Genomic DNA, 27,708 nt, shown 5'->3' on the forward strand with positions numbered 1-27,708 from the left:
TTTGCCTATATTCTTTAGATTACTATTCGACAAATGATCTTATGTAGCTGCTTTTGTCTATAAATATTTTTTTGCATAGTAATCATTATATTCAAGTGTGCTTATACACAATTTTGGTGGTGATCTAGGATAGCGACATTAAAAGCATAAATGCATAGGCATGCCTACTAGCAACAAAGAAACTCCATTCACACAGTCCAATTTTCCCACCCAACAATGGATTAGTTTTGGTGAGATTGATATTCTACATTTACTCCAAAGATAAATATTTGAACTACCCTAGCTACTCACTTGATAATGATGGATTGCTTCTTATTTATCCCAACTATAAGATTTCATTTTTAAATGCTCCATTTATCTACATTGTGTGCTATTAAGTATGCTTGCCATCAATAAACGAGATCTAGTGAGATTGACATTATGCATTCACTCCAATGACATTATATGTAATCTTTAAATGCGTAGATCCATTTTGAATGCTTGAATTGTCTTCATATATCAATTCGATGACATTTTTCAATTTCTTGATATATGACACTTCTCCCACTAAAAGCTATTGCAAATATAACCTATCAACTAAACCATTGTAATGTAATCCATCAACTAATTAAAATTTGTTTACCCATTATAATTTAATTATTTTGACTAAGACATTTATGTGAGGAGGGCTTTATTTTCATCATACTCTTGAAGTGGAAGCCAGATTTATATACGTTTGCAATGACATTAGGCAGGGGAGAGCTAAGATAAGATGCTCTCTGACCCAACCCCAAAATGTATTGATAAGAACGTAGGTAGCTTTAATTATGGTTGCAAAAGCAATGGTTCCCTCCTACCACATTTCCTTAGGAAGAAAGCAAACAACATATACCTACAGTGAATAGTCAATGTCAAAAAATAAAATGCTCTCTTAGGGGTGGTCCCCCAAAAGGCGATGAAAATGATGACAGCACTATTTGGTTGAAGAACAATTTTCCACAGCACGAGAAAAAGTTGATGCCTCACCAACCAGGGGCCACCACGTTTGGAAAAAGGAAAATATTATTCCCAAAGTACAAAACCTCCAAAACGGCCTCCAAATTTGTCGCGATCTCCACCAAAACCCCATAAATCTACTACTCTCAGTCCGCCAATTAATAGACCAGGACAGCCAGTATTGAGTATGATTTTGATTATGAGTAGGAGTATGAGTAAGGGTATCCGTTCTCCATTTCTGCTAATTTTCACTGTTGAATTCCATCATGCTCACAAAATTATAATGCTCACCTCATATTGCGCTCTTTATAATGCTCACAAAACGCGAAGGAAGGAAAGATTCCAAATCCTTGCGTCTAGGACAAAGTGTTTCTGTATCCGCATTCTCTGGAATTTGAACACCTCGGAAGATTTCAAACCCTAACCAAGAAAACCCTAAAAGGATCTCACAGCCCTTTAATGGATTCCCGTGTTTGGCAGTTCAAGAAGAGATGAACAGGGGCGTTTTGTTCAATTGCAGGTTTGGGGGTTAAATGAGGGCCAAGGGGTTTAGGAATTGTGATGCAGAATAAGGTCGTTGAGCATCAATGGGGCAATGCTATGCTAGAAATGTTATAGTACAGGGGGAGGAGCCCGCTGTTTCGACATCGTCGCAGGATCGAGCCTCGGCCACTCCATTGCATTATGTAAATAACACGTATTCTTATGCTTGCACTCCTCAACCGAGCCCGCTTCCGGCTGGAGTTTCTCCTTCCCCTGGGAGGGCTACTCCGCGGAGGTTTTTTCGCAGGCCTTTTCCACCTCCTTCTCCTGCCAAACATATTCAGGCTTTTCTTTTGAGAAGGCAAGGAGCTCCCAAGGTTAAAGAGGTTCCCCTGCCTGAAGGGGATGTCTTGGAGGAGGATAAGCCGCTTGATAAGAGCTTTGGTTACGCTAAGAATTTTAGTGCGAGGTATGAGCTCGGTCAGGAGGTTGGTCGCGGCCATTTCGGACATACCTGTCAAGCAAAAGTCAAGAAGGGAGAGCTCAAGGGGCAGTCTGTGGCTGTTAAGATCATTACAAAGGACAAGGTAGTTTTCTTTTTTGTTTTTTGTTCTTTTCTGTTATAGGTTTCAGGGATGATCTCAATTTCGCGCTTATAAAATATGGAAAGAATTGACACGGACGTGCATTTTCCCTCACACTATTTTGCAAAGACACTTATTTATGCACGTGTCTGACACACGATCATGAAGAATGAGATTGTTTATATAGTCACAGAGATCGTGTTACCGTACAATTTTTTTAGAATTAAAAAAGAAATAACTAGTATCTTTTCCAATTATATCACTTACTTAAATCAGATTATTGTGTACCCAGACCTTTTTTTGTTTTTTTGCCAGGGATTTGCCTTACAGTCTATTGATTTTTTCTTTTCCTTTTTTAAAATGAAGAGATATTGAAAAGGATAATGCACTCAATTCATTTTTGTTCTACACACTCTTGTAGGTGCCATCATGCTAGATTGTATTATTATGGACCGCTTTGTGGAATCACTAGTTTCTTAAAACGATTTCAATTGCATTGCTCGCGTTGATGCATTTAAGACTTATCATGATATCTGCCAGTATTTTTTTTCGTTATTGGTTTGCACCATTTAGTATCAGATTAGGAGAGTTTTGCAAATCATTTTCAGTCCACAAGTGTTTTTTTTAAAAAAATTGTTAGTGTTTTTTAAACAATTCTTGATTGCAAAAATAATGGAGATGCGCATATGCCAGATCCTTCATTGATTTTTACTATTGCTATGGACCAATTGGTGCAAGATTTCCATGCTTTTTGAAACCATTTTCAAATTATCTAAATCATATTGACTCACTTATGCTAGCCAGATCCACTGTTTTTTTTGTTATAGCTGTGCACTACTAAATGAGAGCTTAGTTTGTATTTTCAAATAATTTCAGTTAATATAATATGGCACTTGTTTTGGTTTGCCTGTAACTTAAGGTACATTAAATGGAAGAACTACTGTAATCTGCAATGGCATTGAATCATTTTCTAATTATGTGTAATTTGGGTGTGTTATTGCTAGATTACTACAGCCATAGGTGTTGAAGATGTACGCAGAGAGGTTAAAATCTTGAAGGCACTCTCGGGACATCACAATTTGATTAGATATCATGATGCATGCGAGGACAACAATAATGTCTATATTGTAACAGAGTAATTGACTTTAACCCAAGATAATACTTTATTTTATATTTACATCTCCAAATTTATAAATTTAGTTAGATATATGCAGATTATATGTTGAATTTTGAAAAGTGTTATTAGATTTTTACTTATCAGAAACTTATATATTGTTGTGTGCAATTCAATTTTAAAGTCCCAAATGTACATTTTAAGAGAATTTTATGTTCTTTGCTGTTTAGTATGCATTTGGGTATGTTCTACAAACCTTGTTCCATTGTAAGATAGGTGAGTCTTATTAGCTATCTAAATTTAATTTTGTGGTGTAAAACCAGGAAGTGAATGTCATGCACAGTTTCATAAATCAAGTATTTAATTGCAATTGCAGTACTTCCTTAACTAAACCTTTCAATGGACATTTTCCCCTCTTCCATTATTTTTAATTACCAATGAGAATCACATGTAAATCGCAATTGATAAATATCAAGCATATTAGATGGCTCATGCTCACCATACTTGTGATATTGGCAGTCTCAATGTATAGTCTATTAGAAGTCCAGATTATATTGTGTATTACGTCTAATTTAAGACTCAATGTTTTTATTGCCAACTAATTATTAAGGTAACCATTCATACTATGCATGTCTCTTTGTTTCTGCTTTGTATATGCATAGCTTGCCGTGAGACAAGAATTCTGAATAAATAATGAATATCGCAGTGTCTGTTTGTTCATTACAAGTATTCTCTAATACCGGAAATAAATTGTGTTATTCACACACACATATTGTTGTATCTTTGCATGTATGTATTTATAATATGTAGGTTTGTGTGTGTTCACATATACATGTGTATTTGTTTATGTATAACCATATATTGAATATCTTATTTTGTGATAAACAATTAGAGTTATGTGAAATCTATTATTTAAATTTTTTATTCATACACCAATTGCATGCTAATTGAAGTTTACATGTTGTCAACCTCTTAGTTTCACAACTATAATGCCAGTAACATTGACCTATGCAGTACTAGAGTGCAAGGTTGTTTTAATACAACTAAATTTGGATATAATCCTATGTTGTAGGCTATGTGAAGGTGGGGAACTATTGGACAGGATATTGTCCAGGTCAGAGTATTTCGTTTCTTGTCAGTGTTTTTCATTTCAGAATTTTGATAAAGAAGTGATTTTGGAAACAGGTCCATTATATGTAGATAGAAGCTTACCTGTCAATTGTAACTAATTTTCTTTATAATATTTGAATTTTAGATATTGAAATATTGTTAAGTTTTTGATGCAGGGGTGGGAGGTATCCAGAGGAAGATGCAAAGGTTATTGTTGTACAGATTTTGAGTGTAGTTGCCTTTTGTCATCTTCAAGGTGTTGTGCACCGTGATTTGAAGCCAGAGGTAATTTAGCAGGTTGATTTATCACATTGATGTTAATCTCTATAGTGGAACTTGATTATTCGCAAGGTTCAGTTGTATTATTTTGAATGTGAAATTTAATGAAACCATATGAAATTTGACATCATTTTGGAAGGTAAATCATGATATACAATTTGCTAGTTCACATCTGAATAAACATGTTCTATATCTATGATTTGGTTATTTAACGTTTCTTTTAGTCATTTTTATCTAGAGGTTACTGCAGTTTTGTCTCTGAATGGTTTTTCATTTTTTAATAGAATTATGTTGGAGCTAATTGGAAGGGGTGCACAATCTATTCAGTGTCTCTCATATCTAGAGACAATGGTTTCTTTCCTCCTTAGGTATATTTGTTAGGTTTCCACACCATAAGTTGGAGTTTTTCCAATGTTCATTCCTGTGGGCTCTGGTTATGGAACATGGACTCTGGTTTGGTTACATAACATGTAAAAAAATTACTGATAAAAGTATAAAAAAATCAATCAAGGTACAAGAAATTACTGGTAAAAATATAAAAAATGACATCTTTTTGTTTCCATGGAACTGCCACGATGCATCTAATGTACAATGAGGACCAAATGAGGGACAAGCTAGGGGTAGCCAAATGCTATCTTTCTTGGAAAGATGCCATGCACAAATAGAAGTCAAAGACAGACACATTCTCTAACCGATACGCATCCATCAAACTTGATCACGATGATATAATATCTCAAATAGCCTAGTGTCCCTAAAATTCCCATGACCCTGCCATCAAGAGCCCTAAACTAGATCAGAAAATTGGCTTATGAAATAAGACTTCACGATTTTTTTGTGGTTTAGATTAAAGGATTAATTTATCAAGCAGCACTTTGTATGACTCATACAAATACTAATTGCCCATGTCAGCATCTTAATATTTATCAAGCAGTAGTTATCTTCATAAAAGCAGAGATTGAAGCATACACTTGTGTACATACAGTGATCTTTATAAGGCACATGTTAGAGATTTGTATGATTTGAATGATTAAAAGGCACATGTTAGAGATTTGTATGATTTGAATGATTAAAAGGCACATGTTAGACAACAATACATCAATAAGGCACATGTTAGAGATTTGTATGATTAAAAGAGCATCAAATTGTGCTTATATTAACATGTGTTATTTATCATTGATATGGAGCAATTACACTTAGTCAACAAACTCAATAAGATTAACAACATCGATTTATTAGCAAAGGGGGGAGGGATATAACTCTTTCAAACTGCCTTAATACATTATAAGTGCCCTTAATTGTTGCGATTCCTTTTCACTCTTCAGTATCCTTTTGTTTTCTTATGCCAGGACAAAAGGCTGTGACTGACTTGTCTTTTGTTTTTATTGCTGATTTGGTTTGTCTAATTCAGCACTTTTGATCTCCTTTGGTGGCTACAAAAATCAGCGGTGGTTAAAAACTAATTCTTCTTGTCCTCTAATGGCTGCATACAGCTGCATCCCCTTTCAAACTACCTCAATAAATTATAGATATTTTAGAATATTTTAATTAGTTTAATTTTGAAGTGGGGACATTACTCTTTACTTAATTTTGATCTTAAGATTTACACATTCAAATGCTCATTTAAAGAGAGCTTTGTTTACTCCAATTATCATCTTTTATCTGCATTTCCAATATATGTTTCTTGGAAACCAACTTCAATTTGTTGCAAATATGTTTACTTTTGGTTTTCTTTGGACAATTAAAATATTCTTGTGATAACTATTTAGCTTGATTGCTTCTTTATAAGGTTTGGGTTTCCTTTGGAGGGTTTCTAGGCCTGCAACTTTTAGAATGCATCTGCGAGAAAAAGGATAATATTTGTCCATTATTCCAAATTTATCCATGTGCCTTTTTTGACTGAGTTTTGTACATAACCTTTGATAGATGCTAATGAATGGTGTGTGCTATCCAATATTAAACTTAATATATATATATGTTTGATCAGACGAATAACAATATTAGATTGTAAATCAGAAAGATCTCTTAAATAAACATTAAAGAGAATATGTATATACTATTCATTCTTGCTACTTCTGTCACTATTTAAGAAGATGGGATTGAGTTGTTTCCAAGAGGGGCAGTCTAAATCCAGCCAATAGGATGATTCCCAAGATAGGGTAAGGGCTTGGATCCGTAAACTTTGAGGGAGCCTATTGAGTTTGGTATCTAAGCGCATGGCAACATAGTCATCTCCTTCCTTAAAACTGGAGTAGTAACAAGGATTGAACTTTGCATTAAGAATTATGGATGATAAAATTAATTATCTAATATGTTAGAATTAATTTTCTAGTATGGTGGATTGAGAATTTATTCATTGAAGATTTGATTTATGTTAAGGAAAGAGCTAAAGCCTAAGAATAGAGTTGTCTCCTAATCAATCTAGTTTAAGTCATAAGTATATTGAAATAGATTAATTATGGTTAAAACAGACCTAAACTCAGTATGGGACATTACAGTTTCTATTTTCTTCGTTTCATTCTTACTGTTTCTCTTGCTTGTAGAACTATGCTATAGGCTTTTGCTCATTGGGAAAAAAGCACAGTAGATCATCTTCTTTTTTATTAATCTGAGCCTAGGGAGACATTAAGTGAACTGATCCAAATTAATTTATAAGTTCCAATTTGTCATGCATGCCTTTATTTTTGCTAGAATATTGTCATACAAGTTATCTGTCATTTACCTTATCATAGCTGTTTCTATTTAGTCATTGTTGGTTTTCTCCTCTATTAGTAAGCATTCTATGCAGTTTGCAGAGAAATATTTCTTTTATCTAAGGTATAATATATTTTTGATCTGTACTTCAAGAAACGTAGATCTTAAATTTTTTTGGACTATTGGTATCCTGTTCGAAAGGCATTTGAATCCAATTGTCGTATATGAAACCATAAAAATTGAATGTAGAGCAACTTTCTATGTCTTGTACTAAATGTCCAGCTTCTTTTTGCACATGCTTCATTCCAGTAACAAAAAATCCTTTTCTATGCATTTTGAAAGTGTGGCCGTTTGTTTCTTTATGGTTTGTTTGTCAACATCTATCACAAGGTCCACACTCCAACTCTATTTAGCTTTTCATTAAGTGGTCCTGACATGTTTCCTTTGTTTAGAACGTAGACTTTGTATTCTTTATTTTCAGTTTTTCTTTTATGCACTGTAGATCATTGCAATGGTCAAAACAGGTAGTTCATTTACAGATTTTATTCTGAGAATTAATTTTTGTTGGAAGCAGTTATGCACATCGCACACAGTGTAGTGTTTTTGGAAAAATGTTGTAGTATGGCTTAATGCCATAGGCTTAGGGATAGCTTTCAAATTTCTGGAGGAGAAAGGATGTGTTTGTGATATGCATTGTTTGAAGTAAAGTTTGGAACCTATATTTGTCTTGTCTCTCTTTTATTTGATGATCATATTTAGTATTTTGGATCTTTTCTTTTCAATTTTTCAGTTTCATAACATGATTTTGTCTTGTGTCATTTTCATGAATTGATGATTTTTTCTTTTATGCACTGTTGATCATTGCAAGGGTTAAAACAGGTAGTTCATTTACAATTTTCATTCTGAGAATTATTTTTTGTTGGAAGCAGTTATGCATACAGTGTAGTGTTCTGGGAAAAATGTTTGAGGATGGTTCAATGCCTGAGGCTTAGGGATAGCTCTCAAAATTCTTGAGGATAAAGGATGTGTTTTTGATATCAAGGGTATTATTTGAAGTAAAGTTTGGAAACTGTATTTGTCTTGTCTTTCATTCATGTGATGATTATATTTAGTTCTGATTTAGTCTATTTTTTCTTTTATGCACTGTAGATCACTGCAAGGGTTAAAACAGGTAGTTCATTTACAATTTCCATTCTGAGAATCATTTTTTGTTGAAAGCAGTTATGCACAGTGTATTCTTCTGGGAAAAATGTTTTAGGATGGTTCAATGCCATAGGCTTAGGGAAGCTCCCAAAACCCTTGAGGATGAAGGATGTGTTTGTGATATCAATGGCATTATTTGAAGTAAAGTTTGGAAACTATATTTGTCTCGTCTCTCTTTTATTTGATGATTATATTTAGTATTTTGGGTTATTTCTTTTTAAATTTTTAGTTTCATAATATGGTTTAGTTTTTTTGTATATTTTCATGAGTTGACGAGATTTGCGTACTTCACAATGATGACATAATTTTCTAATACTTTACAATGATGACAGAATTTTCTCTTCACTACAAAGGATGAAAATGCACCTTTAAAGGCTATTGATTTTGGGCTGTCAGATTTTGTCAGACCAGGTTTCTCCTTTCTTTGAGCTGTTCATTATTGTGAAATAGATGCTTGTTATATCCAGCAATAAAATGGAGTTCTTTTTGTTATCCTTTTTCTTTAACCTTTTAATATCATTTTCTCAATGCTAGTTGACTATTTGACAACCAGAATAATAAAGATTTATATTTCATGATCATTTCTTTGCGTGGACCTTGCAGATGAAAGGTTGAATGATATTGTAGGTAGTGCATATTATGTGGCACCAGAAGTACTTCATCGATCATATAGCACAGAAGCGGATGTATGGAGCATTGGAGTGATAACATATATCCTCTTATGTGGCTGTAGGCCTTTTTGGGCACGCACTGAATCAGGAATATTTCGTGCTGTTTTGAAAACTGCACCTAATTTTGAGGACACACCATGGCTTTCAGTCTCTGCTGAAGCTAAGGATTTTGTGAAAAAGCTTCTTAATAAGGATCTGCGTAAAAGAATGAGTGCGGCTCAGGCCCTTTGTAAGGATTTCCTACTTTCATACAAATGTTTTTTTTATTTTCAGTGGATTTTAGTTGGTGTAGAAAGGAAATACCATAATGTTGTAACTTCCCAAAAATTTCTATTTTGACAGCACATCCCTGGCTTCGTGGACGGCATGTTATTCCATTGGATATTTTGATGTACAAACTAGTCAAAGCATATCTCCGGTACTCGCCACTAAAGCGTGCAGCTCTTAAGGTATTTTTGAGAAATTGATTCTTCGGTTTATTAAAGAAGCAAAGGGATGCAATCTAATGATGTGAATCTTACTCTGATGCTCATTTGGTCGTTGAAGCTTCTAAACCTCGGCAATCCATGTGTATTATCTTATGTACATTGTAAACCATTTAGCTGCTTTCACTTGAGAAATGGAAAGATAGGATGCAATTGTTCAACAGTATAAGCTACATACACATATGACAGTGGCTGGCTGAGCCGAGCCATGGAAAATCTCTTTATGATTTTGAGAATAAAGAGTTATTATAAAGTTGTTAAAATCTGCATAACTTGAAATTCACCCAAAGTTAACTTTCCGAATCCATAAAGAAGTAGGCATCCTTTTAGCTGTTCTGCATCCTACAAAGAAGCCTCAAAGGATAGTTTTAAGTACATTTATTTTAACTGTTACAACTTTACAAGCAAGCCAGAAGTAAATCTTAAGCGAATAATGGCATATCATATAATTACTATACACAACTGTACTTTGTAAGTCAGGAAAATAACTATGCAATGCTCTGTATATTCTATTTTACTAATATGCTGTAGGTTCAAACATAATTTATAGCACTGGTATATGTAGACAAGCATGTTCCTTTGTTGGCTAAAGCTATAACCGTAGATTACCATACACATAATGGCATTTCATATAATTACCTTACACAACTGTACTTTGTAAGTCAGGAAAATAACTATATAATGCTCTGTAGATTCTATTTTACTATCATGCTGTATTTTCAAACATGATTTACAGTACTGGCATATGTACACAAGCATGTTTCTTTGTTGGCTAAAGCTATAACCATTTTAAGATGAATTACTTCTGTTGCTCAGTGATGCTCTTGAGGTTCGGAATTGCAATCTAATTTGGGACTTGCTTCTAATTTGTAGTCGTTATTATGTTGGGAAGTTGCAGTGATTTTATTGATAATTCACTTACTGCAAGTGGATGTGTAAGAACTATGTTTTTAGGACAAGGCTATCAATGGGAACTTAGAAGACAGTTTATAAATTGCCAAAATAAAAGAACAGATTATATTTTTGGAGATAAAAATGGCTTGTGTTAATTATTCATTTTGAATGTTAACTATTAAGGGGAATAAGCTAGGATTTTGTGCGTATTTGGGCTCTTTTTATTGAGTATCAAATGAAAAAAGTTTTTAGTTGGCTGGTGATGGATTTGCTTTAGGTTTTAAGTTTTATATGCTCTAAATTTCTTAGGAGGATAAAAATAGACATCTAACCTAAGCATGGATATTATGAAGGTTTATTTCTGTGTCCAGGTGTCATATACTTGTATATCACAGATTTGCACTTTACGCTTCAAAACTAGTTTAACTCCTATTAATAGGGCTGATGAACTCTTGTCTAGTAAAATCTAAATTTCATTTTCCAGAGCTTTCCACATATCACCATTCACTATAATTTGTTGAACTTTTGACAAGCACTCTTCTTTATGTTATTTACAAAGGTTTGGAATTTTGGTTTATTAGTAATTTTTTAAGCATCAAATTTGTAAGACCAAGGGATTGATATGTTAGCAACATTTTCAGGCATTGGTAAAAGCATTAACAGAAGATGATCTGGTGTATCTTAAAGCTCAGTTTAAGCTCCTTGAACCTGATAAAGATGGCAGAATTTCTATAGAGAATTTTAAATTGGTTAGTGAAATTTATCTTTTCACTTTGTCTGGTCCCTGGAGTTTTTATGATATAAGCTGGGAAATTGTCTGGTTGTGTGTAGTTTGATTTGTATAAATTTTAATGTTGCTAATATGCATTCGTCACCAATGTTTCTAATCTAAGTTTTGCATTCTTTTGCACATTTCTGCTGATTTTTCCTCTGTTTTTGCATATCAGGCATTGAAGAAGAATGAAACAGAGGCCATGAAAGAATCTAAGGTTCTTGATATACTAAATGCGGTATGCATGATGTTATTTTGGTAATTGATCATTTCTCTTGTATGTCATTATTTAATTTATTAGTTTATTACCATATGCTGCTTGCCTGATGAATAAGGCAAGTTTTTGAAATCTTAACTGTCTTGGTTTTTCTTTCAATAACAGCTAATGCCAAGTATATGAAAAATGCCATCAAGATGAATTAGAGTTGAGTCTATATTCAACACTACTAGAAACTGCATAAGATAACTGATTACAGAAATGATTCAACAATCAAGAGTAGCGACTTACACCCTTTTTGTAAACTAGGCTTTACATTCTCAACATGCAAATGAGCTGGATCAATAGTTATCAAGATCAACCTCATTATCATACATTTCAAATTTGGATCCAGATTGATGGGTAACCAAGTCTGTTGTCAGTGTTGCCAAGGCAAATGTCACTGAAGCAAAATGACTTTACTTCTCCAAAATGTAGAAGAGAGATTTGATAATTCAATATCTTCAAAAGCAGTTCCTTATAGGTTAAGGCAACTTATATTTCATCAAAGGCTATTTAGGTGCGTGTACCTGTCCAAAATTGGATCACACCTATTCATGTGCTGGGTAATGTCACAAGGTTTGTGTTTGAGTCGGTGAAGAAAAAAATTTGAAACAAGTTTGTCAACTAATAGAACTCTGAAAAAAAAATGCAATTAAATTTTAATAATATAAATATACACTTTTTAATTTAAGTAAAATATTAACATTAAAAATCTAAAATTAAACTTTAACCTAAATAAATTAAATATTAAAGTAGTAGTTTATAAAACTATCATTTATAAATAATGCCCAAGGAATTACTAGAGAAAACTCAGATAAAGACTGACATATTTTTTCTTTTTCTTTTTGTTGAAACTATAAGTAGCTTCGGTAAGATAAATGATTGAATGAGAGACTTTATTTATCTCTCATTCAATCATCTACCTTATCGATGTAACTACAAGCTAATGGTACACTTCATGATTGAGTGAATAAACTTGTTATAATCATCTTTATATGCATATTCCAAGCATCGGATTGCACATTGCGACACTTGGACATCATTACAAATCTGTCATCGATCGTGCTATGACCATATTTCTTATGCTGTGGTGTGATTATAATTAAGCAGATCGGATTTATGTTATCATAATTATCATATGATAACACCGATTGATGTTATCATATGATAACTATTATAGTTATCGTATTAAACTTGCTCTTGCTTTAATAAAATAGCATTCGAAACATACCGATTTGTTATCGGTTAATATAACAATTAAATAGCATTTTATTTGAACCAATAGTTATTGGTTAATATAACAATTAAATAGCATTTGATTTGAACCGATAGTTATCGGTAAACACCTTAATGAATCGGCGCTTGTGAACCGATCAAGACGTGTCTTGATCGGGCATGTCAAGAGACATGCCTGGTCAAGGCATGCCTTGATCGTTGGGCATCACACACACACACACACACATATATGCCGTGAGGAATGCTGCAGATATCATTGAGATCAATACATGTGATCTACAACAATCTGCAACATAAGAAGGAACAGTCAATACAAACAGTAAAAGATTATATATATTCCTTAAGCATTGAAGTAATTCAATAAGAAAGTAAAAGAATATCTAAATTCTTACAACTTCAGATTTTGAACATAAATTTGAATTACATTTACATGGTACCGAGCCAGGTCGATTGAACCTAAGGCATTCAAATTTGAGAAGTTCAAATCGAGGATATAAACATCACATTTTCCATGGCTAATGCTATTCAATTTGAGGATAGACTTGAAGGAGGCGATAATTTCTCAGCATGGAAATTCAGAATTAAGATGATTCTAAAAGAGAATAAAGTTGAATCATCTGTAAGAGTTGAATCTAAAGAACCAGAGAATGAACCCGACAAATCGACATGGATTGAGGGAAATGAAAAAGCCATGATCATCATAGTCGATGGAGTGAGAAATCATATTATGCCAATAATAATAAAGCATGAGATTGCCTACCATATGTTCAAAGCACTCGAAAGTGCATTCGAGATAAATAATGCAAGTAGAACCTTGGCTCTAAAAAGGGAAATAAATCATATAAGTATGAACAAAGGAGAGTCAATCAATGCATACTTTATGCGGATATCAGCCCTAAGGGATGAATTGGCAACGCTTGGATATGAGATCCAAAGCAAAGAGCTAACGCTCATTGCTCTAGATGGGTTGCCTAGTACATGAGAAACATTCGTCCAAGGCATTAGTGCAAGGGCTAAATATCTGAAATTTGAAAGGCTAAGAGCAGATTGTCTTCAAGAGAAGTCAAGGTTAAATAAGAAGGGGATCAAGCAAAAGAACATAGATGAAGACCTCCATGTTCTAAATACAAACTCCAACAAGAAAAGCAAGAAGAAACATTTCAAGAAGAGAAAGAACCGACGTGAGAAAGGGTCAACTAAGAAAGACATCTCTCACATTCAGTGCTTTAGGTGTGATCAATATGGACATTATGCAGCAAAATGTTCTGATAGAATCAAAGAACAAGCTACATTTGCAAAAGTGAAAAGGGAAGAACATGACTCCGAGAAGCATGTATTTTACTCTGCCCTCTCTAGCCAAGTATCCAATAAATCTAACACTTGAATCATTGACAGTGGGTCTTCAAGACACATCACTGGGTATAGAGAATTATTGGATTCCATGTTAGAAGAAATTGATGAAGAAGTAACCATTGGTGATGACTTTGCACATCCAGTGAAAGGTGTCGGTACCTGCACCATTAAGCCGAAGACATGCATGTCCCACCAACTCATCGGAGTCCTATTCGTTCCCGGCATCAAGAGGAACTTAATCTCCGTATCTGCACTTGAAGATGATGGGTACAAAATAACCTTCATGAATGGTAAAGTTCTAGCATGGCCCCAAAACTCTTCCATTAAGAAGGGTATAACCATAGGGCATAGAAAAGGCTATTTGTACGAGGTATGTACTGAATCTAACCTAGCCCTACTTCATGAGATTGCAGATTCTAATGAAATTTGGCATAGAAGATTACGTCATTTAAACTTTCGTGCTTTATGTTCAATGGACAAATTAGTAATTGGTTTGCCTAAGTTAAAACAATACCATTTTGGTACATGTAAGGGGTGTGCCCTAGGCAAAAATACTAAGAGTTCCTTTCAGAATAGTTCTAGGAAAACAAGCAATGTTTTAGAACTAGTTCACTCTTACCTATGTGGGCCAATGTTTGTACCATCATTAGGAGGGTTCCTTTATTATGTAATATTCATTGATGACTCCAGGAAGACCCGAATCTATTTTCTTAAACGTAAAGAATCTGAAGAGATCCTCAAGAGATTTAAGGAATTCAAATCTCTCTCTGGAAACTCTTCTGGAAAGAAAATAAAATTCCTAAGGACTGATAATGGGAGGGAATATGCCTCAGACATTTTTAGGGAATTTTGTAAAGAAGCTGGGATTAAGAGGGAGTTCACTGTTCCTTACAACCCCCAACAAAATGGGGTTGCTGAGAGGAAAAATAGAACCATTGTAGAAGCAGCCAAAGCCATGCTGCTTGATCAAAACTTAGAAACTCATCTTTGGGCAGAAGCCTCCAACACTGCTGTATGCATACAAAATAGATGTCCTCACTCCCACATTGAAGACAAAACTCTTGAAGAAGTTTTCAATGGGATAAAGCCCGATATCACTCACTTTAGGATATTTGGATGCCCTGTTTACTTTCATATACCTAAAGAGAAAAGAACAAAACTAGAACCCTCTGGAAGAAAAGGAATCTTTGTTGGATATAGCGAAACCTCTAAAGCCTACAAAATATTTGTGCCTAGACATAGCAATATTGAACTTAGTAGAGATGTAATAATTGAGAAGACATAGCCTTCAAAAGGGCTAAATACTCTATTGAGTCAGAAATCTATGCTCCATCTTTAGACCTAGAAGAGGATCCCACTCCTGAGATTCAAAGGGAGTGTTCAAAAGAAAATGAAGTACAGATTCCTCCCCAAGAAATCCCTAAAAGACCTCTATGGGCTCACAAAACAATGGAAGATGCAAGGGACTTTGCAGCTCCTTCAGGGACTTTTAGAGAAAGTAAGAGGCCCCGAAGATTTACTAGTTATGTAGCCTTAATGAATGATCTCTCCAAATCAGAACCCGCTAATGTATCAGAAGCTCTTAAACATCAAGTTTGGAAAGATACCATGTCTTAGGAATATAAATCCATCTTAAACAATGATGTTTGGGAAATTGTTCCTAGGCCAAAAGGAAAATCTGTTGTTTCATCCAAGTGGCTATTCAAAATCAAACATGGTGCAGATGGTAGCATAGAGAAACATAAAGCCAGATTTGTAGCCAGGGGGTTCTCACAGAAAGAGGGAATAGACTATGATGAGACATTTGCTCCAGTTGCTAGATACACCTCAGTCAGAGCAGTACTGGCCATTGCAGCAGCTAAAGGTTGGAAAGTCCATCAGATGGATGTAAAAACTGCTTTTTTGAATGGGAAAATTGAGGAGGAAGTCTACTTAGAACAGCCAGAAGGGTTTGAGATCCACAATGCAGAATCACGTGTGCAGATTAAAGAAAGCCCTATATGGACTAAAACAAGCCCCCGGGGCCTGGTATGAAAGAATTGACAGCCATCTCATGGGATTGGGATTCTCAAAGAATGATGCAGATCCAAATCTATACTTCAAGGAAGTCAAAGGTGATATGTTGATATTGATCTTGTATGTTGATGATCTTTTAATTACAGGAGAAGATCACCTTATTGGCCAATGTAAGAAAGACCTTGAGAAGGAGTTTGATATGAAGGATTTAGGCCTTCTACATTACTTCCTTGGATTGGAAGTTTGGCATAACTCTGACAGTATTGTACTTAATCAAGGAAAGTACACCTTAGACATATTGAAGAGATTTGGTATGATGAGCTGCAGACCCATGACTTCTCCTATGGAAACAAATCTTCACAAACTAAAGGAGGCAGCAACAGACTCCCCATTGGTAGATCCTACTCTCTACAGACAGATGATTGGATTGTTGATGTACCTGGTCAATACTAGACCTGATATCTGTTATTCAGTAAATGCCTTGAGCCAGTTCATGTGTGAACCTAAGGAGATACATCTTATGGCTGTGAAATATATTATGAGATACCTTCAAGGTACTCTTAACTATGGACTCAAGTATGAGAAAGTTGATTTGGATCTTCATGGGTTCACTGATTCGGATTGGGCTGGAAGTGTGATTGACAGGAAAAGTATCTCAGGGTGCTGCTTTAGTTTGGGTTGAGCCATGATATCTTGGATTAACAAGAAACAATCATCAGTAGCTCAGAGTTCTACAAGGGCTGAATATATCGCAGCCTCCATGGCTGCAAGAGAAGCAGTATGGCTTCGGAAAGTGCTTGTGGGATTATTCAGTGAGCCACTAAAACCTACTATAATTCATTGTGATAATCAGAGTTGTATAAAACTCTCTGTGAATCTTGTATTTCATGATAGATCCAAACACATCGAGATTCCTTATCACTATGTGAGAGATATGGTGGATAGGAATGCAATTCAGTTACAATATATCAGTACAGGAGACCAGACAACAAACATACTTACCAAACCTCTATCCAGAGTGAAAGTTGAACACTTCAGGAAAGGTCTTGGTATGATTGAGTTGTAGTTTGTTTTGTAATCTGTACTAATATATGAGATGTTTAATGTGTAAACTTCTTTTGTCGTGTTGTGACTTTATGGGCTCCACCCCCTGTGTACATTTCTAAAAGGTGACGATCTTTTAGACAATGAACACTAGTATTAAACATTATAAGGTGACGATCTTGTAATGTTGATATCATGCTAACTTGATATCATCTTGGTTCATGGATGTGCCATGATATGTTATGGTAGACATTATGTGACTTAATGTCAGTGCACATACCATAACTTGGATATAAGGGAATTCAACATTCTCAAGTATTTTATAGCCAAGGTATCGCGTGTTATGCGATACTGATATCACGTGTTATGTGATATCTATATCATGAGATGTTGTGATATATTCGTGTGTCACTTGTTATGTGATACATTATGTCATGAGCATATGTGATATGATCCTTTGTATTACGAGGTCATGTAATACATTCTATAATGAGAAATGTGATGCTTATTTCAATGTTTACATAGGTCTCCATTTATCTTCCCTAGCTAAGAGGGAGTGTTGAAACTAAGTAGCTTCGGTAAGATAAATGATTGAATGAGAGACTTCATTTATTTCTCATTCAATCATCTACCTTATCGATGTAACTACAAGCTAATGGTAGACTTCATGATTGAGTGAATAAACTTGTTATAATCATCTTTATATGCATTTCATATTCCAAGCATTGGATTGCACATTTCGACACTTGGACATCATTACAAATTTGTCATCGATTGTGCTATGACCATATTTCTTATGCTGTGGTGTGATTATAATTAAGCAGATCGGATTTATGTTATCTATCATAATTATCATATGATAACACCGATTGATGTTATCATATGATAACTATGATAGTTATCGTATTAAACTTGCTCTTGCTTTAATACCGATCTGTTATCGATCTACATTATAATCGTATTGCACTTGCATCATACCGATTTGTTATCGGTTAATATAACAATTAAATAGCATTTGATTTGAACCGATATTTATCGGTAAACACCTTAATGAATCAGCGCTTGTGAACCGATTAAGACGTGTCTTGATCGGGCATGTCAAGAGACATGCCTGGTCAAGGCATGCCTTGATCGTTGGGCATCACATATATATATATATATGCCGTGAGGAATGCTGCAGATATCATCGAAATCAATAAATGTGATCTACAGCAATCTGCAATATAAGAAGGAACAGTCAATACAAACAGTAAAAGATTATATATATTCATTAAGCACTGAAGTAATTCAATAAGAAAGTAAAAGAATATCTAAATTCTTACAACTTCAGATTTTGAACATAAATTTGAATTACATTTACAAAACTATCATTTATAAATAATGCCCAAGGAATTACTAGAGAAAACTCAGATAAAGACTGACATATTTTTTCTTTTTCTTTTTGCAAAACTATGTCACATCATTGAATGCAATAAACATACTTGAGCAATATCTACTCATGTGATATGAGATGCAGATAACAAATGGAAAGGGTATGCTCACAAATGCAGGGAATAAGTGAGGAGTAGTAGCTAGAAGGAACAAGAATTACTTGAAGTCCCCAAATCTGATGAGTTATTTGTATTTTAAAAACACAAAAAAATTATAAATCTATAACTAGTACATAGATTTATTATAAAAAGATTAAAACGCTAACGCTAAACTAAAACTAAAAAGGCTTTTAAGGAGTCTTCCTTCCCACTGATTTCCTTGCTGCCTGATTTGTTTGGGCCATCTCTTTCAATCATAATCAAAGCAATTGGTCAAGGGTGCAAGGCTGGATGTCTCCAGCTGGACTGTGCATGGCATGACTAAATGAGCGTGGGATGCTTTTGCGAGTGAAGAAAGCATTCATCTCTTTGACCATTTTTTGCATTTCCTAGTGTGAATAGCGATTGCAAATGGAATTTAAGGAATGGATTTGATGAATCACTACCATTCTGGTCTTTATAAATGTGAATGAAAAATTTGTTGCTCTCATTGATTTCAAATTGTGTCAGTGTTTGAGGATGGAAGACATCTCACCCCTTTGATCCTCATCGTTATCAGGGGCTCCAAGTGTTTCCTCTCCTAATGATCTAAGATTGCAATGGACAAGAAAGTGTGGATTTTTTGTAAGGTTCTTTCCCATTAAACCAAAGTTTTAAAACTTGGACTCGCCATGGACTCCGCAAACCAAAAAATTGGATTCGGACTCTGACTCGTGAAAGATTCATGAAAGACTTGGCAAGGACTCAGTAAAAAAAAAACGTAGTTTTACAAAAAAACATAAAGAAATTAGTGCATTTAGAGAACATAAGAGCCATAATTGAAACATTACACATGTCATATGATCTACAAACACTCAATATTTGAAATTTTATCATTCATGCTCCTAGTTTCAAACTTTAAAATGTATAATAGCTGCATAAGTTTATAAATGTTTACAAAATTACATATAATGATATGTCCAAATGTGAAAAACAACAATGAACAAACTAAAGAGAAGACTACATCTTCCTCTTTCCAACTCTAGTGAAAACCAAGGAAGAGATAGAACTAGAGGGTCTAGTTCTAGGAGTCCGATGTGGGTTCTCTAGCTCTCCAAAATTAGGTTGAGGGTAGCACCACTTACTGGGGTTTGAGGGTGAGAGAGAGAGGGGTAGAGAGATAGGTCTAGATCTTGGGGGAGAGAGGAGAGAGTAAGATAGAGAGTGGTAGAGAGAGGGGATAGAGGAAGAGTGATAGGGAGATAGATAGGTCTAAAATTCGGGGCAGATAAAGTGAGTGAGATAGAGAGAGCGAGAGAATGCTAATAGGAGCCTACTGATTATTGAAATTTGACTGTGTTTGAAAATTTAAAAGATCTTCTAAAACCTAGAATTTGCATTATATCTCCTAGAGATCTGAAACCACTCTCAAGCATCCTGCCAATATATACATGAAATATAACTTGAAGTATAAGATTTCCTTTCTTATACTTAAATGTTATATTTCATGTATATATTCTGATGAAGAGAATGAAGCTGTTTTAATGTGTTTTGCTCTCCTCCTCCAAACCCTACAAACCTGTTTTTTAGCAAGCGAGAATGCCAAATGAGTGAAAAAAGTGAAAAAAAAAACACTTAAAATCGTGGTTGGGTGTGTTCAATGAATGGCCTGAGTCCAAGTGAAAGACTCGCGAGTTCAAGTGAGACTCGCGCGAGTCCACTCAAAAAACTCGCGAGTCCTTGGGAAGGACTCTCCAGGACTCGGCTCGTGAGTCCTTGGCAAGTCGACTCGGCCCGCCAATGGACTCGCGATAAAATGCTCAAATTTGTATTAATATAAAATGAAATATAATATCTCACTATTTACATCAAATGTCATACATCTCAAATGAAATAGTGCTTAATCCAGGTATTAGCACATGAGAATGAGATAAATAATAGTACATGCATTTATTCCTATTTTCTTGCATGTGTGATGGGTTTACCTTCCAGGATGGGTGTTGTATATGGGCTAACAAAGACAATTGATCCTCTTTTCAAGAAAAACCAAATATTTTAAAGTGTTTTGGTCAAAGCCATGTTTTCATTGAAATAGATGAATGTAGCCTAGCAAAATTATATTGATGTGTTTCTTTGCCATTTCTTGATAGTAGGACATTGCATGTTCATGTTAGAAATGCATGTTGATATGTCAGGCTGCATTGGGGTTCCCTCCAGCCTATTGTTTCCAGGTAGCGAAGCATTTCACACAAGGTCAAGTATTCTTCATGTCATGAAGAATTTCGGGGAAGTATAAGCTTCATGGTTGGGCGGAAAAGCACTTGAGCCATGTTCTTGTCTCCAAGACTTGCAGATGATTGTTGGTGCCAATGGCGTTCAGAGACTCATTGATTATATTTCATATATCATATCTTGTATATCACCTGTACATCATTATTTGTAGTGAGTTGATTTCATGGCATGAGAGCCTAAGTTGTACAATCATAAGATAATTAAACAATCATAAGATAATTAACCAAAGTCCAATCCAGTTTATTATATTAATAATGCAAGTAAAAGAATGAGATGTGACATTTTTTTAGTCTTTCTTATCGTATATGCAGCATTTGTTTCCTCATCTTTTAGTTAGGAAGAAACCTAAAATATCCATTTTTATTTGTATCAATGATTTTCAAGGTTAGTTTTAAGTTTTTTGGTTTATGCATTAATGTCTTGTAATTGTTTTTTGTTGGAATCACCAATTTCTGAGACATAGGTGATAGGCATGTAGGTGCAAGTGTGAAACACACCTCTTTGTGCACCCTAGATGTGTGTGCCAATAGATAGGTTGCTTTACCTAGTTAGGAAAACTGCTCCATTTAAACATATAAAAAAGCAAAAAACTTGTGTTGTAAGATTTGGTGAACCCGCCTTGCACTCGTATGCTTTTGGTTTGGGGATAGTTCTGTTGAATGTTTTGGAAAACCGAGAGGGGAGGGGGGGGGGGGTGGTTGAATCAGTTATCAATTAAACTTATTAAATTTTTCACAAAAAACGATTTGACAAATTAAATTTTAGATTGCATAACCATGAATCATGAAAATAGCACACACAATAGATACTAGATATGACGTGGAAAACCCAAGGAGGTAAAAACCACGAAGATTGTTAGGTCTCATAATAAAAGCACTTGTTAGGGTGACACCGGTTAAGGTGATTTTTACAAGATGGCTCACTGCCATAATTGCTTATTGCATGTGAGCTCACTGCCTAGAGGAAGAAAGAAAGAATCCAGCACAAAAAGGCACAACTGCCACTCTGCTGCAATGCTGGAAGAAACCTTAGGCTCATTGCCATCAGTACCAAACAACATCAACAAACAACCATACTGATCAACCACTTCGCATCACAAAAGATAGATTTTCCTTTTACAATCAACTTCCTTTTACAAACCTTCTTGATTTATTTTTCATTACAAGTGATCTTTATATATATTGATCTCTAGAATAGATTTTTCAAGTTGGCCAAGGAGATAATAAAACATAATTCAAAAAATAGGTCTTCACTTAAGCTTTCTTGCGGTGGAGAGGAATGAAAAAGTGGACCACACCACAATGCAACAACACTTTATCCAAATACCGCAATCATCGGACCAAAAGATAGAACATTTGGGGTAACCGGACCAAATAAGAATACTTCCGGAGCACAACAATATGTGCCGAAACAGAATAACAAAGATACATGCACTAGAAGCACAAAACCAAACATGCAACAAAAGAATTGAAGATGCGGAGCTTTGCAGACAAGCATTATCAGCACAACATAGACTTCTAGAAAACACTTTCCGGACCACCAAAACAAGAGAAAAGAATCTCAAAGCAACATCCAACAATGAGCCAACATATTGTGAATTTATTTTTCATAAGTTTGCACATCCGGAGCAAAAACCAAGCATAGAACCAGAATCAGTATGTTGACATCAATGACAACCACACTGAAACATCGATCATCACATTTGCAACAGGTTCTGGGTCCGAGATGGTTTGGGATTCGACTAGGGTTAGCCTTGAGGTGGATCTAGGTTGCCCAAAAGAAAAAATAAAAATTTATTTTTTGAAATAAAAAGAGTGCCAAACACCTAATTTCACCCTAAAGTGATAAAATTGAGAAAATGGTGTTGCCCCTAGACCCTTGTGAGGGGTGCTGGTCCTCAATCCCATTGTGGTCTCCACTCGCAAATGTTTAATAGTTATTGGGATCTCTTGTCACAAAGAAACCTGATTACAATGAAGGGGGTGGCAAGGAACTGGGATCTAACTCTTGAAATGTGCCAACTTACATGTTATTGTTACACAACTTGCCAAAATCCCTTTAGATGAGGCAGCTTCTACATATGACATAGCTAGTGGAAGTGGCATTGTAATTCATTTTGGGCCAAATGAAATTGAACCATATATATACATATATGAACCTGTAGCCATTGCCTGCGCTCAAATAAAAAATAATAATGCCCTATTGCTGTACCCAAAGCTTGAACGTGTACTAGGACCAGTAACTTAGCAGAGAACAAAGCAAGAATATTCCTTTTTAGTAATAAATGTTTCTCTCAGAAGATACAAGCTGTTGTACTGTTTTTGGTATGAATCGATTTTGAACAGGTCTAATGGCAAGTGTGTCATTATGGTTAATTTGTTGATAATGTATAACTTGGTTTGTAAGGAAAACTACAAATATAGAGATCTTGTGGGATTTTTAAAATCAATTTGTAGAAGTAGAGAAAGTATTTGACAAGATATGTAAGTATTAGACAACCCAAAAAAGTAGTGACAATACTCTGCAATGCTGAATTCTGATGTGGTGTTGGGATTTGGTTGTGGGTTGTGCCAAATTTTGACAGAGTTTGGCACAAATACTGAGATGGATGCCTTGTCAAAGATCAATGTGTTCAAATTTTTGCTTTAATAACCAGCAAGTTTGGCATTAATATTCATTTCATAAAATGCTATGGAAGGTTGCAATTGTGATGGTTATGCAAACTGATTTTGCACTGCATGAATATATTTTGGATGGTGTAATGGTGAAAAATTAGGGTTTCCACCATAGAAGAAAGAAACCACTAATTTATGACTTGGGCACTATTCCATTAGGGAAAGATAGGAATTAGATCTAGATTCTGATCTAATTCCAAGGGGTTTTGAATGTGCCCTCTTCTTTCCACTTAAGTTGAATTGATTTATTGAAGATGTTGAAATTGGGGTAAATGGGTTGAAATTGATGTAAAAGTGCATGAATAGTGAGCTATAGTCGTCAAATCGAGCCACAAACTTGGATATGAGGATTGTAAGAAGATTCAGATTTGTTCCCAAAAGGAGCTCCTGATTTGTTGGGACCGGTGTGATGGTCGCTCTGGTCCTCTGAACTTTTCACACTCTAATGGGGGATTGATTCGTCTCTGTAAATAAAGTTTATTCTAAAGATCGCAGCTCTGTACCTACTTCCTAGACACAGAAAGAAGGGGAAATATGTTGGGAATAGGGGTTTGCTTAAGTCAAACCTTGATTTAGGAATTTACCTTGAATGAAATGTTGCAAATACTGAAAAAAATGATGGAAGGATGTACCTCAGATCTGCAATGACTGATAATGATGCTTTGCTTCTTGAATGTAATCACATATGTTATATGAAATGGCATGACAAAACCCTAATCACATACATGCTTGCATATGAATGTTGTGATTTGCTCCACAATGGTTGAATGAAGAATATGTAGCCTTGAATGTTAATTTTAGGATCAGACTGATAAATATAGATAGCAAAATCAGAGAATCAAATCATTGAACACAAAGAACACCAAAATACCCTAGGAAAACCTCCCTCTTGGAGATGAAAAACCCAGCCAACTAAATCCAGATCTTTATTAGACAAACCAGTATGAGACTTTACAATTGTACTTCAACACTTGAAGTATTCAGAACAGCAGGGTATGCACAGTAGCATAACACAATAAGAACTTATTTGGAACACAACTTGCAGATCAAGGAGAATAATCGCTGTCTTTCAAGTTCGCTGACCCTAGAATGAAGTCGCTGTCATTAGGAATGACTTCGCTATTCTTGATAGTATCTTTGCTGTCCTTAATTATATCTTCGCTGACCTTGGAGTGGTGTTCGCTGACCTTAGGAGAAGGTTGCTGCTGAATGAAGACTGTATTCGCTAAGTGTATATGTTGATTGATTAATTATGTCATGCAAATGACTTGCTTATATACTTGACTTGTGGTGTCAAGTCTCAAGTCGGCCTGCCTTGTTAATTTAATAATAATATTATGTATATCGTCCAAATAGGTCTTGATCTATTAAGATGTTATTGCTTGATTGCCTTTACCACACGCTACATGAGTTTGGGCCCAACTCAATTACATAATCGCTCAAAATACATATTTGATTTTACCGCCCAAATTGGGCCTACCCTATCTACACGTGACATTATACATAGGTCTTGTCCTATCCATAGCAAGATATAATTACAAGTTACATGTATTTGATCCTAACCCTAAGTTACATCATTTGCCTTCACGTTACATGTGTTTGGGCCCAGCCCTAAGTGGTTCGGATTGCATGAGATAATACATAGGAATTTTAATTGTCATTGACAACATTAAAATCTAATAGTCAGGTATCCGAGCTAGCTACAATTTTCAACATTGAAGACCTCTGAAAATGCTTGATGATGAACACTTCAATGCTTGAATGCTTTAGGTCAAATACTTGGAGTCTTAGATATGAAATGAATTGATTAAATGCCTTTATATATGAGGATCTAGGTCAATTTTCTGATTAGGCCGATTTCCAACGGCCATATTGAGCCACCAATTTATTTTCTCGCTGGAGAGATGGGTCTCACCCCCTCCTTGAAAATTGGCCCCCAAAGATAGGGACTAGGGTGCTCGGGTCCAAGACCAGTGCGCTGCTGGTGCCTTGGTCCTCAATCAGGGATCAAATTTAAGGGCCAGGGAGGACACATCTCCAGAGAGTCATTTGGTAGGTGTTTGAGATATAAAAGTTGGAGTTAGGAACTTAACGAACCTAGATAAGAGATGAGGGGGAGATGTGCTAAAGTAGGGGCACAAACATGAGGTGTAAATTGGCCCCGGTGACAATTTATAATGCTACATTTAGCCCCCACTTTAACGAGAGTATGAGCATATGCAAATACTTGCGGGAAACTAGACGAAAAAGAGATTAAAGAAAGGAGGAATGAGGAGCACAATCACAAGGAGTATAAGACATCACTAATTTTGAGGAACTAAGCCCCCAATCTTAGGATCTTAACTCACTCAAACGCATGCAAGGGCACACAAAACAAGACAAAAACAAAAAAGGCCAACAAAAACAAACAAAGACAAGAAGGCAAAAAGACACACGACACAAAAGCTAAAGACCAAAAAGAAGACCTCAAATCAACTAGCCAAAGAGACCTTGATATCAAAATGCCTCAACAATATCATTCTTGAAAAATGCCATCTCAAGAACACAAGTGATCACATAGAAGAGCAAAGCACACATCGTCCATGAACCGCCAATAGTAAAGCTATGAGCTCATGAGAAGAAGGAAAGAGAGAGCATGGATACACGCTAGATGTGTTTTTCTATGTGATTCATGAGAAGAATGATGAAAAGGGCATGGCCCCTAGATATGTTTTTCTAGGTATCCATGTTGGGGAGGAGAGTAGGAATAGTCTAGCCGTGTTTTGCTAGTTCCACTCATTCTCGTGCGTGTGTGAAAGTGATGTCTGGTTTCAAGTGTATAGCACCTCATATAAGAGTTTGTTTCCTCTAGTTTTGAGTGTGCTTCAACTTGTTTAAGACAATGCAAATGCAAATGCCAAGGGGCGAATGTGTAAATGCCAAGGGCCGAACGTCTGGTTTCGGGAACATCTCGTTTAAGAGTTTGTTTTCTTTGGTTTCAAAAATGTGTAAACTTGTTAAGGTAGATACATGCCTAGTTTTGAGGACATCCCGTGTAAGAGTGTCTTCTTTGGTTTTGGGAATGCGCACCTTGTCTAAGACATATATCAAATGCTGCGTTTGGTTTCGGGAATGAAGCATCTCGTATAAAAGTTTGTTTTCTTTGGTTTCGCGAATGAACACCCCGTTTAAGAGATGCAAAAATATGATACAATATAGTACAAAGAGGTTGATATGGGTGCCCCACCTTAAGATGTCAACATAGCCCTATGTTGATGTCTTAAGGAAGCTAAGAACAAGGATATCCAACCTTCGACACCAAGGAGATATACTTTTAGGCAACAATTTCATAAATCCAAGCTAAAGAGGAAATACTCTTCAAGCAAAGATAAGATAGTTGAAAAAGAGATATCTTGCAACAAGTGTAAAGAGGATCCTTGGAGGAGAAGAGATCTTTACTCAAAAGACATCTACCTCCAAGAGGAGTTCTTGAACAAACATAGCATCTTCTACCAAAGGAAAGGAAGGAGAACACAAATGCATTCCTCCTATTGCTAGGTGAAAGGGATTTTTGATGAAGGATGACACACTTTTGACCCAATTTGAGGGGTAAGTTCATAATAGGATATACATTGCTAGGTGAGGAAGAGGTTGTAGCCAAGGACATACACCTCTTGCATAAGAGAGAAACCTTGAGCAAACAACTTATTCACACAAGGAATGACATCAAATTTTAAGCCAACATTGTTCAACAAAGGAAATGTAGATCCTTAGAAAGGAGAGAAAGAAAGAGAAAGAAATCATTGCCCCCCAAGTGTAAGGACAATGAGAAGAATTACACAACCTCTAAAGAGAGATTAGACATAAGCAAATGCATGATATAGTCACACGAATAAATATCCAATGCAAGAAAAGACATTAATATATGTGAAATGCTACTCTAAAGAAGAGGTAATCTTCAAAAAGAGAGAATATTAGAAGGAAGGATGACATATTTTGCTAAAGAGAAAGATTAATCATAGAAAGACATACCACTTTATGCAAGAAAGGATATGAATACATGAAAAATGCAACCTCTAAAGGGA

General features: G+C 35.4%; 1 protein-coding gene across 3 annotated transcripts in view; it reads left to right on the forward strand.

Moving 5' to 3' along the window:
- The first annotated feature begins 1,091 nt into the window (after window positions 1-1,091).
- The window catches only part of LOC131044146 (CDPK-related kinase 3), a 36,927-nt gene continuing 10,310 nt past the window's right edge, over window positions 1,092-27,708 (forward strand). Inside the window, exons 1-10 of one of the 3 annotated variants that reach the window (XM_057977410.2) lie at window positions 1,092-2,045; window positions 3,047-3,177; window positions 4,229-4,270; window positions 4,443-4,551; window positions 8,772-8,850; window positions 9,043-9,339; window positions 9,453-9,559; window positions 11,131-11,238; window positions 11,437-11,499; window positions 20,873-21,258. In XM_057977410.2, coding sequence (XP_057833393.2) covers window positions 1,563-2,045; window positions 3,047-3,177; window positions 4,229-4,270; window positions 4,443-4,551; window positions 8,772-8,850; window positions 9,043-9,339; window positions 9,453-9,559; window positions 11,131-11,238; window positions 11,437-11,499; window positions 20,873-20,953 — 1,500 coding nt within the window. In that variant the 5' untranslated portion in view covers window positions 1,092-1,562 and the 3' untranslated portion in view covers window positions 20,954-21,258. Of the gene's footprint in view, window positions 2,046-3,046; window positions 3,178-4,228; window positions 4,271-4,442; window positions 4,552-8,771; window positions 8,851-9,042; window positions 9,340-9,452; window positions 9,560-11,130; window positions 11,239-11,436; window positions 11,520-20,872; window positions 21,259-27,708 lie in introns of those variants that run through there. The other 2 variants (XM_057977409.2, XM_057977412.2) reach the window with 2 other exon arrangements.

This window comes from Cryptomeria japonica, chromosome 6 (assembly GCF_030272615.1).
Source record: "Cryptomeria japonica chromosome 6, Sugi_1.0, whole genome shotgun sequence".
In the NCBI taxonomy this organism is placed as follows: domain Eukaryota; kingdom Viridiplantae; phylum Streptophyta; class Pinopsida; order Cupressales; family Cupressaceae; genus Cryptomeria; species Cryptomeria japonica.